Below are 21,462 nucleotides of genomic sequence, written 5' to 3' on the forward strand. Positions count from 1 at the left end.
CTGTCTGTCTGTCTGTCTGTCTGTCTGTCTGTCTGTCTGTCTGTCTGTCTGTCTGTCTGTCTGTCTGTCTGTCTGTCTGTCTGTCTGTCTGTCTGTCTGTCTGTCTGTCTGTCTGTCTGTCTGTCTGTCTGTCTGTCTGTCTGTCTGTCTGTCTGTCTGTCTGTCTGTCTGTCTGTCCGTATGTTCCTTATAGAATCGAAAACTACTGAACCAATCGACATGAAAATATGCATGTAGAGGTTTTTTGGGGCCAGAAAAGGTTTTAGTGATGGTTAGAAACCCCTCCCCCCACTAAGAGGGGGGGCTCCCATACAAATGAAACACAAATTTCTGCATAACTCGACAACTAATCAAGCAAATAGAACAAAATTTGGCATGTGGGTGTTTTCGGTGACAAGAATTTATTCTATGGTAAATTGAGACCCCTCCCCTCTTTATAAGAGGAATTATAACTCCTCTCCTCTTTAAAAGGGGGGGCTTCCATACAAATTTCCTCATAACTCGAGAAATAATCAAGCAAATGGAACCAAATTTGGCATGTGAAGGTTTTCGAGGGCAAGAATATTTTCTATAGTAAATTAGGACCCCTCCCAACTTTAAGAGGGGGGGCTCCTATGCCAAAGAAACACAATTTTCCTCATAACTCGAGAAGTGATTAAGCAAATGGAACCAAATTTGGCATGTGGGTGTTTTTGGAGACAAAAATTTTTTCTATGATGAATTGGGACCCCTCCCCGTTTTAGGAGGGGGGGATCCTATACACATGAAATACAAATTTTCGTCATAACTGAAGAACTAATCAAGCAAATGGAACAAAATTTGGCACGTGAAAGTTTTCGAGGGCAAGAATATTTTCTATGGTGAATAAGGACCACTCCCCACTTTAAGAGGGGGGGCTCCTATACAAACGAAATATAAATTTCCTCATAACTCGAGAACTACTCAAGCAAATGGAACAAAATTTGGCACGTGGTTGTTTTTGGAGACAAAATTTTTTTCTATGATGAATTGGGACCCCTCTCCACTTTAGGAAGGGGGGCTCCTAAACAAATGAAATGCAATTTTTTTTCATAACTCGAGAAACAATCAAGCAAATGGAACCAAATTTGGCATGTGAAAGTTTTCTAGGGCATGAATATTTTATATGGTGAATTAGAACCCCTCCCCACTTTAAGAGGGGGGGCTCCTATACAAACGAAATACAAATTTCCTCATAACTCGAGAACTAATCAAGCAAATGGAACCAAATTTGACAAGTGGGTGTTTTTGGAGACAAAAATTTTTTCGATGATGAACTGGGACCCATCCTCAATTTAGGAGGGGGGGCTCCTATACAAATGAAATACAAATTTCCTCATAATTCGAGAGCTAATCAAGCAAATGAAACCAAATTTGGCATGTGAAAGTTTTCGAGCGCAAGAATATTTTCTATAGTGAATTAGGGCCCCTCCCAACTTTAAGAGGGGGGGCTCCTATACAAACGAAATACAAATTTCCTCATAACTCGAGAACTAATCAAGCAAATGGAACCAAATTTGGCACGTGGGTGTTTTTGGAGACAAAATTTTTTTCTATGATGAATTTAGACCCCTACCCACTTTAGAAGGGGGGGCTCCTATACAAATGAAATTCAAATTTCCTCATAACTCGAGAACTAATCAAGCAAATAGAACCAAATTTGGCATGTGGAGGTTTCTGGAGGCAAAAATATTTTCTATGGTGAATTAGGACCCCTCCCAACTTTAAGAGGGGGTGCTTCTATACAAATAAAATACAAATTTCCTCACAATTCGAGAACTAATCAAGCAAATGGAACCATATTTGGCATGTGGGTGTTTTTGGAGGCAACCATTTTTTCTATGATGAATTAGGACCCCTTACCTTCTTAAGAGGGGGGCTTTCATACAAACGAAATACAAATTTCCTCATAACTCTAGAACTAATCAAGCAAATGGAACCAAATTTATCATGTGGGTGTTTTTGTAGGCAAGAATATTTTCTATGGTATATTTTCTATGGATTTCTCCACTTTAAGAGGGGGGGGGGTCCTATACAAATGAAAAACAAATTTCCTCATAACTCGAGAACTGATCAAGCAAATGGAACCAAATTTGACATGTAAGTGGTTTTGGACGCAAGATTTTTTTCTATGGTGAATTGAGACCCCTCTCTTCTTTAGAAAGCGAGTTATGGCCCATCTCCCCTTTAAGAGGGTGGGCTTCCATACAAATGAAATGCAAATTTCCTCTTATCTCGAGAACTAATCAATCAAATGGAACCAAATTTGGCATGTGGGAGTTTTAGATGGCAGAAATTTTTTCTATGGTGAATTACGACCCCTTCCCCTTTTAAGAGGGGAGCTCCCATACAAATGAAATTCAAATTTCCTTATAACTTGAGAACTAATCAAGCAAATGGAACCAAATTTGGCATGTGGGAGATTTTGGAGTCTTGAATTTATTTTACGATAGTTAGAGACCTCTCACCCCTGTGGTAGGGGGATATGGGCTCTCATACAAATAAAACAGAAATTTTTGCGAAACTCAAAAACTAATAAAACTCGAGAAATTCGAGACTCTTCCATAAAACATTAGTCAATACAAGACCACAAAAACTATCTATAGTAACACTAGATCATTCAGGACGAGACGGTCGCGAGTGTTGCCGGTGACCCGCCGTCGGAAGCGCCGCCCACTGGGGGGCTTGCAAAACTCGAGATTGTGACAAAGATCATCCGAGATTCATGATTTATGTACAACACAGGTTAATTTGTGGCAATACGAAGTTTGTCGGGTCAGCTAGTAAACAAATAAACAAAATATATAACTTCAATTTCCCGAAATAATAAAATAACTATTGTATCTTTAAACATAATAAGCGACTACCGTTATTGAAGCACGTGCGATACGACGTACTTTGAAAGGAAAACTTAAATTAAGTTTAATCCAACAACACTTAGATAAAAGAAAATCAAGCCAATTGCAAGACAAATTACCAAGTTTACGTGTGTTGATGAGTGTAAATTGGCTAAATATTGCTCAACTACGTGTATCGTGTTCCTGATGTACTACAAAATATTGTTAGCATTGCACACCTTTCGCAGGATGCAGCTGATGTTTTAGGATTAGCGGTTGCAGTTTCTGTGTGTTCAACAATGGAAATAAAACATGCTTCGATTTACGGCATAAGCTCGGTAAGCTCGGTTTGGTCACTATTCGTTCGACACTTGTCGCCCACCTGCGTTACTTCCGGTGCAGCATCCGAGGTTCCATTTTTTCGTGAGATAGATTTTCCGCCACCATTCGAGGAGACCGTATTCGTACTCCTCCGGCATAGAAGCTCGTTGAATTCTTTACGAAAGTTATCGTTCAGCCAACCGTATAGTAGTGGGTTGGAGCAAGCCGAGCTCATGCCCATCATATGACAAATGGCGTACCCGACCATGATCTCTTGTGTGATACCATCCAAGTACAGGTCGGCAATCAGGTTGAATAGGTTCAGTGGAAGCCATGAGATTCCAAAAATTAAGGCTATGCTTATCAGTAGATAGTTTGTACGCTGCATTCGTCGACCACGCTCTCGCTCTCGCACCGGTTTGCCGTCTTTCGAAATTGCACTACTAGCTATGCTGGTAGTTGTTACCACCAATCGATGTTTCAACTTAAAGTATATCCGTAGGTACGCCACCGAGACCGTTAATATAGGCAGCAGGTACTGGACGCAAAGTGTGAAAACCGAATAATACACCCTACCGTGGGCTATCGGCCATTCTTCAACACAGTACGAAATGTAGTCAATCCCCAGGCTTAGCAGATGCACATCGTAGTGTATCAGCTGTCGGATGATGAACATAGGAGATGCCAGGATCAGCGAGATGATCCAAATGCCGGTCAGTATCACAATGGCACCCATCACCTGCAGGCTGTCCCGCGTCGGATACACGATTACCTGTTGATACAGTTGAACAAAGAAAACAGAAATACCAAATCAAATTAGTCACTTAAGAAATTGTTGTATCAAGTCGTCAAGGATGAAGTTTACAGTTAACAATGTTGTCAAATTGCTTGCCGACCGAGTTCTTTTGGGCCCTTCATACAGGAGAGAGATTCATTGGATGAAGAGAACGTTGCACGGACAGTAGAGATAAGCAGTGCCACTCATCAGTATGTAAAACAATACGGATAGAAGATGTAGCGAACCCAAAACTCCCGGAAGAGAAAGCGTTGCCTGGAAGACCAAGGGTATGCAAAGTTGAAGCAGCTGCATCGGTCTCAAGAGGTCTCAAGGATTGTGAGGTGTCCGAAAGATGGAAGCAGCGCTTCGATGGACTTCTGAACTGAATAGCTCTCAGGCAGACAATCATGGTAGTGGCAAAAAAATATCAACAGTGCGACAAACATGGGAGAGATGTCAGCCCCAACGATATAAGCGAATGTTATGTTTGATTATGTTTAGTTAGGTCTTCTGCTCAAATCAGCCTACAAAAGCAATGTAAAGTTCACCATAGGAAGTAAGAATCTAAATACGTAACGTGGAATACGAACAGTCACTCGCTAACGCTACTCGTTAAAATACTAACTAAAATCAAATATATTATATTAACAATATAGTTCACTCTTCTATAATCCTGAAGACACGACTACTAGCGCCATTACGACATAAAAGGTTACCAATTTACACCGTAAATTCGACACGTCTATCGGAAATAACTCAACTTTCTGTATAGAGTCAAAGGCATTCCATCAAGAAGACTGGCAACTCTGCCAAAAGTCGAGAGACGGTAACAGCAACGATATCTGCCGAGTTAAAGTTAAAGTAACACTTATTAGTGTGTAAATCAAAATATGGATGTAGACAAACACGTATGCAATGCATTGCCACACTCGCACACAACTTTTTCCACCAAAACATGTACACACAGGACACAGCTTCAACTTTGGTCGGGAGGGGTGCGCTGTTGCTTCTGTTGCCTGTCATTTGTATGGGTGAGAGGAACAGATGCCAGTCTTCTTGGTGGAATTTTGTTGATAGAGTTTAGCAATTCTAGGTAGAATTAACAAAAGGGCGAATGTCGCAAATTAAACAAAACGGGTGAGTTATTTTTTGCTGGACCAGCATAAGAAAATCAGCCCTCGCTCGGTTTGTTCGCGCTAGCGACATTCGCCGTTTTGTTGGTTCTATTTTCAATTCGCGACTAAAAAGCTCCTTCATCCCTTTAAACTTATGCAATTGCCCATATGAAGACAGCATCAACAGAAGAGCGAATGTCGCAAGCGTAAACAAGCCGGGTGAGAGTTGATTTTTCTATGCTGGTCCAGCGAAAAATAACTCTCACCAGTTTTGTTTATACCTGTAACATTCGCCCTTTGGCTAATTCTATCTAGATATGTGAGTTAATGAAGAATTATTGTCAAAAATCTGTAAGAACTCTTTGATAATTTCGTGCCATTGCTTGTTTTGAAGATTAAACATTTACTGGTTGCAACAGCTTACCTTCGTAGTCGCGAATTAAGTCAAAATTTTCTCAGACGGTTTGAAATAAGAACATTACTACGATTTAACCATTCAATTGATTCGCTGAAACTAAAACTTCTATCAATTTGTCTTACACCAAGGAGCTAAGTAAAAGGGGATGCGTTTCTCTTGCATTTAAACCGATTGCAGTTGTGCAAATAACTTTGAGAAAAGAGGGTGTTCCACCGAAGAGGAATATATGGTAAAAAAGACCTTTGTTTAGTTTCCATTATAGTGATTTTCATAGAGCACACCAATGCCTAATTAGCTACGTGACCGAAGAGGGAGCTGACTGGGAAAGAATCGACAAGTAGGGGGACGAAGAACGTGAGTATGAATGTATGTTTCGCCATAGCTCCGGAACGTCTGGACTGTTCTTCATTAAACATCGTTTGTCAAACACATGTATTTTGGCATACAAGAATCAGCGCAGGGGGGTTGACAAAAGAGGGAGATGGTCTCTTACAAGGGAAAAGAAAATGGGTAAAAGTGTACGTTTCTCTTGCAATTGGAACGATAGCAGTTGTACAAGTTGCTGGATTTCTGAAAGGAGGGATAGGGTGGCCGTTTACAAAGGGAAGGTTCAAAAACGGTTTTTTGTCAATTTATAGGGATTACCGGGAAGAAGTCAGATTTACAAGTCGATGGATGACAACATGAGGAAAGCTGACAAACTTGAGGAGCTGGAACTTGAGGTGCAATGGAGATGAACTACCGCCGTATCACGACCTATGCTCTCTATTCAACATTGACACAATCCACTGCAGACATAAGATTGCCGACATAGTGTTCTTCACAAACATCCTATCTGGACGAGCCGACAGTCAAATGCTTGCTTCAAGGTTGCACTTAAATCACAGCCAGGTTGCACTTCGGAATACCCGGGTGTTTAATCCACCTCATCGAAACAGGAATTACTCCCAACATGAGCCAACTTGCCGTTTCATGAAAGCTTTCAACGATCTACAGCATATAGTGAATGTTACCATGCCACCAGCGAATATTAAAAATAGGCTTAGCTTGTATTTTAGGGGACAGTTGCATACCATTTGAGTTTTTTTTAATAGTTAATGTTCATAGTTACTAAAAGTACTTTTTTTTATTGGAAAACGGGCTTGAAGCCTAAACCTTAACTGAGCAAATAAAAGAGAGTAGACACATTAAAATGAAAACAGGTTTTTTTGTTTTTTGCATTATGAGAATTTTCGTTACAATACCAAATGTTCAAGTGACTGAGAGGCAAAGGGGCCCCCAGTAAAATCGGCTAATCAGTTAGCTATTTGCTAAAATACTTACACAATTTTTCAATTTATTTTTTTCCCAAATTTATTCGTTGTAGGACGATATTGAACCAATATCAAATATTTAGGCTGTGATAGATTCTCCAAAAAGCTCGTGAGTACATAGGTCCTAGGCACCATAGGCACCACTTGTTTATTGACTTCAAAGCTGCACATGGTGCCATCGACCGTAAAGGGCAATGGAAGGTCATGGACGAGAATGGCTTCCTCGAGAAACTGGTCGGGCTGATTAACTATGATGGATCATACGCAGTGCTGCGAGTGGATATCAACACATCAACATAAACACGATCTTAAACAAATCGAGTGCACTCGTCGGCTTTACTGGCGACATGGACATTGTCGGTATAACATCTGTACCAATAAAAATGTATTTTAAACGGATCCAACAGCGGAGGGTAAGCCTGCCGCCTGAACCTTGAACGTGGTAAAAATGCGGCTCGAGAAAGAGGAGTTGGATTCTACTTAGTTCAGGGTACATGCGGTCCTGATGAGGTGGAAGCCGCTAAACGAAAGAATAATCGTTTCCAGATTTAGAACACAGGTTAGAAACCTTACAGAGTGGATTTCATATAAAACTTGGTGGATGATCGACGAGTGGAGAGAGGTGAAAGTCGGCATTGAGCGAGCGCGAACCCGTGCGGCTAAGACATCCAGACCGAAAACCGTCCGACGGACTTTGCTCGATTTTTTCGTGTCGGACCCGCTCTGTCAAAAATTCATCTGGTTAGAGCTCGAAACGCAACTCGAACGAATCCGTACACTAACCAACACATGACCGCGCGTGTGTGCGATGCGAAGTAAAGAGTAATGAAATTCGGCAATGCAGAGCTGCCAGACGTTCCAAATCCAACTGTACTCATGGTATTTATATCACTATCTGATCAATCGATATTATTGGTCACATTAAGTAGACCAACTTTGTCTTTTTTGTTAATCACTACCTCAAAATATCATTGCAGAAAAATGAGCGCTAATCAATCAAAAAAGTTTGATGCCAAAAATGGCTGCTTCCAAAACTGAAAACGTACGGAAAACTCCAAATCACCGTAGGAGTCTAAAATTATTTATGCGCTGAAAATTCCGATTCGTTTACATAAATTACATAATTAGGAATTACTTTAGAAATAAAATAAAATTTATTCACATGTAATGTAGAAAAAAATCAGAGGGGTTGTGCACAAGACACGACCGCATTTATAGGTGACGCAGGACTACGTAAGCCTCTTGGTAGTGATAGTAGCATGTATCCATGCTTGTAATCACTCGTTTCTTCATGTATACATGCTGTATGCAACATATATACATGCTACATGCGTTGTATCACAGAACAGAAGTGGAAGTCCGAACGATTCGGCGATCAAAACTGGTAACAGAGACTTTTTTGTTTTTCTTTTTCTTTGGGAAGGTTTTCGCAGAGAAGCGACTAACAGCAATATAAGCAGAACGCTCGCTGCCAATCGCATAGCAGCTTTCACATGTTTTCGTGTGCATTCGTATGCGTTCGTGTGTTTTCGTGGGAAAAAGTGACTCGCTACCGCCAGGTTCGCTAGTATCTGTAGAAAGTAGCATGTACGTGTTTGGATTTCTACTTCCACTTCTGTTCTGTGGTTGTATGTAACATTTATCAAAGTAGTAACATTGCATACGTTTAATCCTCAAAAGATTTCACAGTTATTTCAATGTGCATGTAGAAACAATTTAACAAAATCAAGAACACAAACTATTGCTTTCCTGCTACCTTACAGAAATTGAAGATTGTTTTTATTACCCATGGTTACCCACGTTGAAGGGATTTTACCAATTCAATCCTATTTTATCAACAGCACATCTTTTCACTACACTTCTAATGAAACGGCAAGCATGCGTATTCATACAGTCATATTATAACCGAACACTACAGCTGTAGCACGTTTTACCAACACAGATATCAAATTAGCCCAGGTTTAATCGTCTTGTAGTAAAGAATTTGCGATCTATTGTAACAATGAACTCGTGTCGTTTTTTCTGGCACACTTCCCTAACACAGACATCAAATCGGACTAGGTTTAACCGCGTTCGTAAGCAATCTGTTGGCACGAGGAGGTTTTGTCACTCTTTCTGGCTTACTTCCCAAGCACAGATATCAAATTGGTATAGGTTTAGATCATCCCAAAGAATCTTCCAACCAATCACGAAGCGAGAATTCTGGTAAAACATAGATTCATAATTTTCAATTTTTCAATAGTTCAACATCAAGAATCCATACTTTTCTTCATTTGGGCCGATTCTTAGAAGATTTTCCAATCGATTGGTGTAAGAATATTGAAAATCGATCGGAAAACCGCTGGGCTATTAGCGCTCAAAACCTTTCATTTTTCGTGACGCTCGCATTTTTCGATTTTTTGGAATGGCACTCTATCTCAAAACATGCCGTAAGACGTAGTCCTACGTCAAAAACTAGCCTAGGTACTAACCATACGCGCTGCCGAGTAAGCTGGCACGCAACGAGCATATTTAGTTATTCTTCACGAATGATTCGCGAAGAATGATATACCTGCTCTTCATAACGCATCTTCGCCGGTTATTCGTCTACCAACTCATCCAGTAACACTTGCTTCGAAAAGGGATCGAATGATGTACCTAAAAGTAAAGCAAGATTCATCGAATGAATGCAGTAACCTATCGAAAGACATCAGTTCAGTGCTTGTTTACCAGCTTGAGATGCTCAAAGCTGACCCATCGTTGTCAGCCCATAGCCCAAATGTGTCAGCCACATAGCAATGCCAGAATACGTCAGCTACTTAGCAATGAATGGAAAATCATACCTTTTCCGGTGGATTGGATGTAGACATATTGGTTAGAGTTCTTAAAAAAGAAGAGCTAACTGAATGCGGTAACTGGCGTGGCATCACGCATCCACTGTATTACTTTGAAAGTACTCTGTAAGGTATTTCTCAACTGGATCCAGGAGAAGATCGACGCTACTCTCCGGTGGCAGCGAGCTGGATTTCGTGCTGGTCGATCAAGTATAGACCATATCACAACGCTCCGCATTATATTGAAACAAACTAACGAACTCCAGGGCTCTCTTCTGCTGGTGTTCGTTGACTTCGAAAAGGCGTTTGAGCGACTCAACCTCGAAAACATCTGGGGCGCACTTCAGCAAAGAGGAGTTTCAGATAAGCTAGTCCATCTCATCGAGGCTCAGTTCGAGGCCTTCTCGTGTATGATCTCTTGTACGACCCTATCCTTATTACTGCTGGTATGAGACAGGGCTGCATTTTATCACCGCTGCTGTTTTTCATTGTAATGGATGACATATTAGTTTAAGTGATTGACAGTAGACCAAATCGAGGATTTCCTCGGAATCCTCTGACAATGGAGCTAAATGACCTCGACGTAGGCGACGATATGCAGAGCAAATTAGACGATCCCAAAGCTCTCAGGCACCTGGTCGCATAGTCAATATAGCAAAGACTATGTCTATGGTAGTAAACACTGACAATCATGCCAACTTAATACCTTGATAGCCAGACAACGCCCGACGTTGGTACCAAAGCTGATATAGCCACAAGGATCAGGAAGCCCAGGGGTGCCTTTGCAAATCTGCAAAACATTTGACGCTGAAACTAGATCACTCTAAACACGAAAACCCGAATTTTCTGCACAAACGTTAAATCCGTACTGCTTTATGACTGCGAAACGTGTTGCGTCTCAGCGGAGATAACCCAAAAACTGCAGGTATTTATTAATCGCTGCCTGCGATATATCATTCGTGCCTGGTGGCCTAACAACTAGAAATACAACAAGGAATTCCGTCGTCGACGCTAACAACGACGGATAGCAACAGGGGCGGACTGGGAGCCAAAGGGCCCACCGGACCTTTGATATTAGGGGCCCCAGTTTGCAATATTCTCATGATAGTAAATTAACACAAAAAAAGACATCTACTCTAAAGACATCAGCGTTACAAGGACAGTAAATCGAATGAATATGGGCTCTATTTTGTAAGTCATGTCGTGCAACTCGACTCGACTCAGGCACTGTCGAGTGTCGAGTATCGGGAGAACGGGCAGCATAGCGGCTCGATGCTCGAAACAAAACAAACTCAGTCGTTATTAGAACCGAGTTACCAGCTTTTAGCAAGTGCGTCATATTAGCGGTTCACGGCACTTTAGTTTTGACGCATTTTTCTTCAACCCAATCTTCGCTGCTTTGAGTTTTAGTTTGTTCAGCCACCACCCCAGATTCTGTTCTATCGACAATATCCATTTTATTGGGAAAACAGACGAACTAACTAGATTTGCTGAAGATTGTGCCTGTGTGTTGCTCCTTTGATAACATCCTGTAACGGCATGTTGAACAGCCCACATAAGGAACCATTACGTTGATAAAGTCCCCTGCGAGGTTAGAATGGCCATGATTTTACGGTCGAAGGTATCATACGCAACTTTGAAATCAATGAAATAATTGTCCGTTGAATTCTCTATTCATGGACTTTTTGGAGGATCTGCCGCAGCGTGAACATTTGATTTGATTTGCGTGATAAATGATATGATGTCAATAGTTCAATATATATGAGTAGCTTACTGCGTCTACACGTCAGAACAGAACAGTTCATAGTGCAGGCGATTCCCGTGCCGAGTTATAGCTATCCCTGGGATTCAACTCTTGGATTCTCCTATAAGAATCATGCTTCTATAAGCAAGGTATTCTGTGCGAATCTTAGAATTTCTTCACACGATTTCAATGTGAGGAATGCCCGAGACTCTGCGCGAATCTTTTTGGTTCATCCTGGTAGAGCTGCGGAAAAAAGAACCCACCGTCTAAAAATGCCAGTACGAAGAGCACGTGCTCGCCAGTCCAGAGGAGAGGTTCGTCAGCAACGACACACAGAGTTTCCACAAAACGGTCAGGTGCAAGAATTTTGCCATGCCTGTGATGTGCAATGATAGTGCTGGCAACCTGCTTACTGACCAAACGACACTAGCAGCCAGGTGGAAGAGTATTTTCAGACGCTGTTGAATAGAGAAGTAAACACGAAAATCAGCAGCTACAGGATAAAAATTTTGAACGAAGGCCAAGCCCTGGAGCCGCCAACACAGGAGGAGGCCAAAAGAGCAATCAGTGAGCTGAAAACCGGTAAGGTTGCTGTAAAGGATGGTATCCTGGCTGAACATCTAAAAACGGGGAGCGAGCGCCACCTCATTGTCAGGAACAGAATATGGGAGGAAAATAAATATCGGAAGAGTGGTTGATTGGCTTCATTTCCCATAATTTTAAAAACGGACATCGACATGAGAGTAAAAACTATCGAGGCATTACGTTACTCAATTTTGCCTATAAGGTGTTCTGCCTATTCTGTGTTTTAGACTGAGTCCGTTAGCTGAGTTCTTCGTTGGCGAATATCAAGCTGGTTTTCATGAGGGTCGCTTCACGATGGATCAGATATTTACCATGCGTCTAGTAACTGACGAGTTTCGGGAGTGCAACTTGCAGACTCATCATATTTTTATGGATTTCAAGGCGGCATATGATTCAGTCAAACGAAATTAGCTGTGACAGTTAACGCTAGGACATGGTTTTCCCACAGGACTATTTACGTTGATTCGTGTGACGCTGGATGAGTAAAAATTATGAGTCAGAATAGCAGATGAGACCTCACGTGCTTTTTGATTTTGCGGATAACGTCGATATACCAAAATCAAAAGTAGAGCAGCGAAAGAAGCCTTTAGGTCATTTATTGAGAAATTGGGACGTACCATTAACACCGCCAAAACGAAGTATATGGCGTGGAAATCCAAATGGTGTTGGTGTCGAAGAGGAACTAAATATATTTTGGTATACTCGTGACATGTGACAACGATGTAAGTCGCAAAAGAAAACGACTAATTACAGCTGCGAATTGGCCTTTACGCAGGCATTACATTTTGTAGCTGAAGTCCCGTAGCTTGCAAATTCGCGTAAAACAGACGCTCTAGAGAACACTAATCCTCTCGGTGGCCCTTTACGGACATGAATCATGGACGCTAAAAGAAGCTGATCGACGAATGCTTGGGGTTTTAGCGTAAAATTTGGCAAAATCCAAAATGGAGTGTAGCGCAGACGCATGAACCAGCTATCTTAAGAATGCAAATATGCTGTTATAATGAAGATAGCAAAGTGTGGCAGTCTGCGCTGGATTGGTCACGTGTCTAGAATCGAAAGAGGAGCCAAAATTATTGTAAGCAGAGAATCAAGAAGAGGCCGTAGACATCGCACTTATAAATGTGTGCTATCGAGGATGATGCACGTTCAGCTGGTGTTCGAGAGGTTTGAAGAAAGGTAAGACCATAATTCATTCGACGCAGGATCGATAACGGACCGTCGCCACTGAAGTAAACTGAGTATGGAACTTAAGCCGAGAGTTCAATATTTATAAGTAGTCAAATAACTGCGGATGAAATACTAATTCTAATTTTAAATACTCAGAATTGAAGCTGGTAATATTTTCGGAGCTTGGACCCCAACAGCTCAGTTTAAATGATTTCATGAATCATGGGGCCCCAGCAATCGAACATTCGTGAGTCATAGAAAAAGTTTAATTGAAGTATAAATTTTGGTTTAAAGTTCGGGCCGCAACAGTCCTATTTGAAGCTTAATTTTCAATCATCAAATCGTATGATTTCATGAATCAAGGGGCCCCAGCAATCGAACATTCATGAGTCATAGAAAAAGTTTAATTGAAAGAGAAATTTTGGTTTAAACTTCGAGGCTCCAACAGTCCCATTTGAAGCTGAATTTTCAATCATCAAATCGGCTGATTTCATAAATCATGGGGCCCCAGCAATCGAACATTCGTGAGTCATAGAAAAAGTTTACTTGAAATAGAAATTTTGGAAAGTTCGGGGCCCCAACAGTCCCATTCGAAGCTGAATTTTCAATCATCAAATAGGTTGATTTCATAAAACATGGGGCCCCAACAATCAAACTTTCGTGAGTCATGGAAAAAGTTCAATTGAAAGAGAAATTTTGTTTTAAACTTCGGGGCCCCAACAGTCCTGTTTGAAGCTGAATTTTCAATCATCAAATAGGTTGATTTCATGAATCATGGGGCCCCAACAATCGAACTTTCGTGAGTCATAGAAAAAGTTTAATTGAAAGAGAAATTTTGGTTTGAAGTTCGGGGCCCCAACAGTCCTATTTGAAGCTGAATTTTCAATCATCAAATCGGTTGATTTCATGAATCATGGGGCCCCAGGAATTGAACATTCGTGAGTCGTAGAAAGAGTTTAGCTGAAATAAAAATTTTGGAAAATCTCATTTTGTGTAACAACGAAATTTTTACTGGGGCCCACCGGGCATTTGCCTGGTTGCCCGGTGGGCCAGTCCGCCCCTGGATAGCAACAGGAATTCATGAACGTAGGTGGTAGATGGATCGCACGCACCGTGAGAAAAGGAGCGAACAAGAACTGCAAAGAAGCAGTCGACTGAAATCCATAAGAAGAGCGTTGGAGACGCAGACCCAGAGGCTCAGGGCGACTCAGCTTAACCAACGACTTCCGGGTTGTTGGCAAGAACCTGCCCTGGCGACAGGTGAAAGCCATGGCGGGTAACTATCAGCAGTGGAGATCTCAGATTTCATCCTTTGTTTTGCCGGATCGGTTGACATGGATACATTTAAATAAGTAAAAGTAATTAAACTATCCAGAATGTCAACTGTCACGAAAAATACCCTATGCAAAATTTCAGCTCAATTGGATTAGATTAGTTGGTGTTGCGAAGCTGAAAAATCACCAAGTCGGGGTTTATCGCAAAAATTATTTTGATGCCAAACAACTCAGAAATACATGAAACGTCGAGATTTGGATATGATGAACAAGGAATGTTGTAGAAATGCCGAACGATTACTCTGAAAGGATGGCGTTTGCTTCAAATCTGGCAGGAACAAGACGACCGGGAGCACAGCCATACCAATTAGACCAGGCAGAAGAAGATCTAGTAGTGAGTACATGGTGTCCAAGAATTGGAGAGCGGCAATCCAAAACAGAGTTAATTGGAGGGATTTTATTCAACGGGCTATGTTTGTGGACGAAAAGCTTACTAAAGAAAAGTAATAAATAAAGACCTAACCTTGGGCTTAAACGTCTTTAACATTTGACACTACTTTTAAGACCTACTTCACCGCCGCGCCGGCCCAGATGCGAACGTACGACGATAGGTATAAATTTTGAGACAAGTTGAAACAAACAACAAGAAGTAAAATTTTGCAATTGTTTTCAAACAAAACTATAGACTGCATAGAAATCAACACGCAAGGGCTGAGTATTCGTAATATCATATTCGTTTAGTGATCGAACAGAGGCCAACTATATTGTATAAATCTCTTCCAAGTAGATAAACACTAAAAAGCAAAACCTTGGGTATAACCGTCGTAGATAAACACTAAACTGTGTTTAATATTTTTGACCTAAATACTCACAATATATTTAGGTTAGCTCCACTTAGAGTATGGAGTATGCGTCATTACTTCGAAAATATTCAATGAAAACATTGGTACATTTGTATTAAAGAAACCCTTAGTTCAGATAACGAAGTATTCTGAAAAATATTGAAAAGTGATTTACCTACCAGCAGCCGAAAATAAATCAAAAGAATTATCGGAATCAACCCAGCAATGAAAAACAGCTTACGAAACACACCGTCCCGGTGCATGCCGAGCGCGAACACTTACCTGGTACCGATCCAACGCAATTGCCGTGATGGAGATAGTCGACACGAAAATACTGGTGGCCTGCAGGGTTCCAATCGATTTGCACAGAAATGGCAGTGGACCCATTGGCCAGTATTTCGTTAGGATTTCCACCAGCGTCAGTGGCATCGTTACCAAGCAGAGCAGCAAATCTGTGGGGGAGAAGGTAATAGAACAGATGCTACAGCTATGGCCACATGTTTTGCTATGGATATAAATTGTACAGTGTAATAAAATTCTTCGAAGCTGCTTCATCATCTACGGTAATACCTGTAGCAAAAGGTAAGTGCAGTATTATTCATCTTATAAATTATAGGTGAGAGCTGACTTTTCTCCTACGCTTGTAAATAGAAAACTCTGAAACCGGAAAGGCGGTAAGACAAAGAAACACTAATTCGACTGTATATCTGTTTTCAGCACTCAGAACATTGCTTACGTTTAGCGAAACCAGATATCGGTCGTTCACTGAACGTCTCCCGCGCTTTGCCGAATGGCTCAACGGTTATGCTATAAATATTATTCAGGCAGCAGGATATTCTTTGATTGATCGTAGACATGTTTTGATATTTACAGATTGAGTCAATTAATTGATTTTCTCTTGTGGCTAAGAAATACAAGCTGATTAATAAGCGTTAGGTTTCATTCACAGAAAAATATTAATCACGTCAATTTGCGTCCTTCAATGAATGTAGTGTTCAAAGACAGTGATAACGCTTTCATGTGGTTGATAGGACCAAAAACATCCCATCAAGAAGACTGGCAACTCTGCTAAAAGTCGAGCGACAGTAACAGCAATGCTATCTGCCGAGTTAAAGTTGAACTTTCACATACTAGTGTGTGTATATAAGAATATGGATGTACACAAACACGTATGCAATGCATTGCCATGCTCGCATACATATTTTCTCACCAATACATGTACACACAGCTTCAACTTTTGTCGGGAGGGGTGCGCTGTTCCTTCTGTTGCTCGACATTTGTATGGGCGCGACGAAGAGATGCCAGTCTTCTTGATGGACTTAGGACTTAGTAGGATGGTTTTTAAGTTCTCTTTAAAGTTACAAAGGTCTGATATTTCATTGAATTCTGGGAAATTAAAACAAAGAGTTGATATGATTGGGGCAAAAAATTATGACGTTAAAAATAATTCACTTACCAGAAATCGCCAGATTGACTATGAACATATTCCGCGCGGTTCGCATTTGAGGTTTTCGAACGACTGCCATCACCACCAGACTGTTGCCGGTGGCACCAAACACGATAAGTATGCTGTACATCACAATCAGCAGGTGGAAGGCCGGTTCGTCCACTTTGCGGTTGTTGGTAAACTGCTCGATTAAGCCTTGCCGGTACGTGGTGGCAAGCGTCACATTATCCAAGCTGAAGTTTACTCGGGATAGCACGATTTCCATTTTCGCCAATGGAGTGAGACACTATTTGATATTGCTAATGATAGGCTGTCAACACATACTTTCGCTGTTATTAGGTGTGATTGTTTTATCTATCCCTTTTTTGAGTTTTTCGATTCTTCCGGTATAAATACCCGCAAGTTAGAGTAAATGGACGCTCTATGACCGAAGTCGCTCGACGATGATATCATTTTCTGTCTGGAAATGAAGTGAATGGAGAAGGGCTAATTAGATTTTCGTTAGCCATAGTAACAACCAGATAATGGTATTTTAGGATAGAGCATTATATGAATACACTAGCAGACAACTCGTATCTAAATATTGGTATCTAGCATATAGATGATCTTACACAAACTAATGCCCAATGCTATCAGTTCGATAGAATAATAAAGTGATCTAATAACAATGCTTCCAAATATGCATAAGGTATAGCATTACGACTAAAATGTGCTCTGATTAAATAATCATAAAAATTTCAAAAATTGAATCTAAAGCTTATTCACTAGACACAGTCGCGGACAAGACACTTCTAACTCTTACAAAATGTTAAAATAAAACAAATTACTTTTAACTTACCTGTCGACCGGTTGCAGGCATCATATGCCTATCTTCAGGACGAGAGCCGATGTCCAACTGCTAAAGCTTATTCCATCATTATGATGGAATAAGCTTTAGATTCAAGTTTTGCAAGAACCGTGTGCGTTAACCGATTATATTTTTCATATAGGTCTTTGTTTATTATACTACTATACTATACTGGATAGCACTTTGTGAAAACGAAAACGGAACTGTAACGTTCGGATGAAAGATTTCAAATATCAATGAGTTTTTTTGACGTAGAACTACGTCTTAGCGCAGGGTATCAATCCAAAATATAGATTCAAGCTTAGGGTGCACTTTAGAAAAACGAAAAGCGAACATGTAACGAAAAGTGGTTAAAGTTGGCACACTTAAAACTCAGTCATCCCTCAATAGATTCTAGAGATATTGGTGTCAATCGATTGAATCGATATTCTAAGAATCTGGAGTTGATCTGAGAACACTATGTTTTTGCCACTATGTTTCTACCAGAAACTGAACGGATCCCGCAAAGGCTTTGTGCCGCGAGCCGAAATGTGTCGGGATAAGAATGGCAGTATTCTGACGGACGATCGTGAGGTGACCGATAGGTGGAAGCAGCACTTCGACGGACACCTGAATGGCGCCCAGGCGGAAAACCATAGCGGCGGGGAAAGCGATTTCGACGGTGCAACAAACGGGGAAGAGGTGCCAGCCCCAACGATAGGCGAAGTTAAGGAGGCCATCATGCAGCTAAAGAACAACAAGTCAGCTGGAAAAGATGGCATCGGAGCGGAGCTTATTAAAATGGGACCAGAAAAGCTGGGCGTTTGTCTACACCGACTAATTGTTAGAATTTGGGATACGGAACAGCTACCGGAGGAGTGGAAAGATGGGGTTATCTGCCCGATCTATAAAAAGGGCGACAAGTTGGACTGTGACAACTATCGAGCGGTCACCGTTCTTAATGCCGCCTATAAAGTGCTGTCTCAAATCATTTTCCGCCGTCTATCACCAATTGCGAATAGATTTGTGGGATCTTATCAAGCCGGCTTCGTCGAAGGTCGGTCTACTACGGATCAAATATTTACACTGCGGCAAATCCTCCAAAAGGGTCGTGAATATAGAGTTCCCACGCATCATTTATTCGTTGACTTCAAAGCCGCATATGATACCATCGACCGGAAAGAGCTATGAAAAATCATGGACAAGAACAGCTTCCCCAGGAAGCTCATCAAACTGATTAAATCCACGATGGATGGTACACAGTGCTGTGTTCGGATTTCGGGTGGATTGTCAAGTTCATTCGAATCACACAGAGGGCTACGTCAAGGTGATGGTCTTTCATGCCTGCTGTTCAACATAGGGCTACAAGGTGTTATGAACCGAGCGGATATCAACACGCGGGGCACGATATTCAACAAATCTAGTCAATTCGTCTGCTTTGCCGATGACATAGATACTATCGGCAGAACATCTGTGGCGGTGGCTGAACAGTACACCAGACTAAAGCGCGAAGCAGAAAAGATTGGGTTAAAGGTAAATACGTCTAAAACAAAGTGCATGCTGGCCAGCGGAACCGAGGCCGAACGACACCGCTTGGGCAGTAGTATATTGATCGACGGCGATGAGTTTGAGGTAGTCGATGAATTTGTCTACCTTGGCTCACTGGTAACGGCGGACAATGATACCAGCCGTGAGATTCGGAGGCGTATTATCAGCGAAAGTCGTGCTTACTATGGGCTTCACAAGCAATTGCGGTCGAGCAGACTAAGTCCCCGTACAAAGTGCACCCTGTACAAGACGCTTATTAGACTGGTTGTTCTCTACGGGCATGAAACATGGACAATGCTCGAGGAGGACCTGCGAGTGCTCGGAGTTTTCGAACTACGAGTACTAAGAACGATCTTCGGCGGCGTACAGGAAAACGGAGTATGGAGGCGGAGGATGAACCATGAACTCGCACAGCTCTATGGCGAATCCAGTATCCAGAAGGTGGCTAAAGCTGGACGGATACGATGGGCAGGGCATGTTGCAAGAATGCCGGACAACTACCCTGCAAAGATGGTGTTCGCCTCAAATCCGGTAGGAACAAGACGACCAGGAGCGCAGCGAGCAAGATGGTTAGACCAGGTGGAGCGAGATCTGGCGGAGAGTACTCGGTGTCCGAAGAATTGGAGAGCGGTAGCCCTCAACCGAGTTACATGGAGAAACTTTGTTCAACAGGCTTTGTCTTAGGACGGCAAGCCACCTAAGTAAGTAAGTAAGTATATTTTTGTCATGGTCAACTTCCAGAGTGGACTCGGCCAATAATTTGTGCATACTTACTCCTGGTGGTGAGACAACAAACATTGTTTACAAACAATTTTTGTCTTGAAGTGGGATGAAAGGAATGACAGGTTTTTTGTATCCATTGAAGAAACACTGTTGCATCTTCCACTTTTTTTAGTAGGATAGCATGTACTATACTATGCTATACTATACTATATAGCTATACTATAAATAAGTAAAAAGCTATGTTTTGAAAAGTACATACAATAACAAAACTATTCGTTTTCTATGGGTGGGGTGGCCATTGTTAGCGGAAGGTCCAAATAGGAAAAAATGTCTTTGTTTTTCTTCTTTCTATAAGGTTTTATAGGGATTTCCGTAAAGAAAACAGATGTGTAAGTGGCCGGGTAGACAAAAGAGGGGGAGCTCACAAATAGGAAAGCGTTATATTTTTGCATTATAAGCATTTCGGTTACAATAACTGATGTACAAGTGGCTGTGAGACAAAGGTGCCCGAGTAAGATCGGGCACTCAGCTAGTATATTTATATAAACGGCTTATGTCTGTACCGAAAACCTCTCTGACATGACGTCCTGTCAGAGGTTTATCGTTAACTAAAACAGGCCCCTGACAGGACGTCATGCTTTCGTAGCATTGGGTTGTATTCTCAGTCACCTCAGTTACTGGTTGACAGCTGTACTGCTCGATTGCTCAACTGGTTGACTAGACTGCTCAACTGGACTGACCGATTAGACTGCTCGATTCGATTGGTCGACTAGACTGCTCAACTGAACTGCTCGACTTCTCGATTCGACTACTTGACACATTTGTTCGACTTACTACTCGATCCGACTGCTCGACTTATTATTCGACCTAAGTGCTCGACTTACTTGCACGATCGAACTACTCGACTGGACTGTTCGATTCGAGTGCTCGACTCAACTGCTCGACTGGACTGCTCGATTCAACTGCTCGACTCGACTACTCGACCCAACTGCTTGACTCGATTGTTTGATTCGACTGCTTAACTCGATTGCTAGTCGCGATATCAGATGGTCGGTGCATAGTGTGCATAAAATTTTAACTCAATCGAAGCACTTTTAAATTTGGATAATACTTTTCATGGCATTGCTGGTATGAATATTTTTAAGCCTGTAGGGCGCCATATCTCTACATATTAGCGTTGGTAAGAGGAAAATCAACTTAGGGACTATATTGGCTCATTTCATTATCCCTGATTTTTATTTTCAGGTAGGGTATGTAGCTACATCGTCGTAATTGCCTATTCGCGTCCTACCCAACAAAAATTATTCAAAATATCAGCATTTTTATGACACACAATGCAAAACTAGTTATTCCCTAATAATTTACTTTGTTGTCTATAATACGCAATCAATCAAAGCAAGCTGAGATCTATTTAAATGCTTTTTATCATTAAAGAAGTCCTACCAGCTAAATTTCCTACGTTTTTTCGTGCGACGAAGAAGACAATGTCGACTAATCGTTTTAATTTCCGTCATTCATAAATGAAAATAACTCACGCAAGGCATTGTCTTTATTCTACAGCCAGGAAAACTTGCCTGACCTGCAGAAATGTTGTGGAATAACATTTGTCAAAACCCTATTATAAGTTCAGGTTGTCACGTAGTTTTCGAGCCGTAAATCTCGGATGCGCATAATATTTTTCGATATAAAT

General features: G+C 41.4%; 1 protein-coding gene across 1 annotated transcript; it reads right to left on the reverse strand.

Moving 5' to 3' along the window:
* Positions 1–3,177: 3,177 nt before the first annotated feature.
* On the reverse strand, positions 3,178–16,940 carry LOC128745639 (neuropeptide F receptor). Its single transcript, XM_053842713.1, has 3 exons — positions 16,685–16,940; positions 15,511–15,680; positions 3,178–3,948 (listed from the first exon to the last, which is right to left on the reverse strand). The coding sequence occupies exons 1-3, from the start codon at positions 16,938–16,940 to the stop codon at positions 3,178–3,180; spliced, it is 1,197 nt and encodes a 398-aa protein (XP_053698688.1).
* Positions 16,941–21,462: the final 4,522 nt, after the last annotated feature.

Source organism: Sabethes cyaneus, chromosome 1 (genome assembly GCF_943734655.1).
Source record: "Sabethes cyaneus chromosome 1, idSabCyanKW18_F2, whole genome shotgun sequence".
NCBI lineage: Eukaryota > Metazoa > Arthropoda > Insecta > Diptera > Culicidae > Sabethes > Sabethes cyaneus.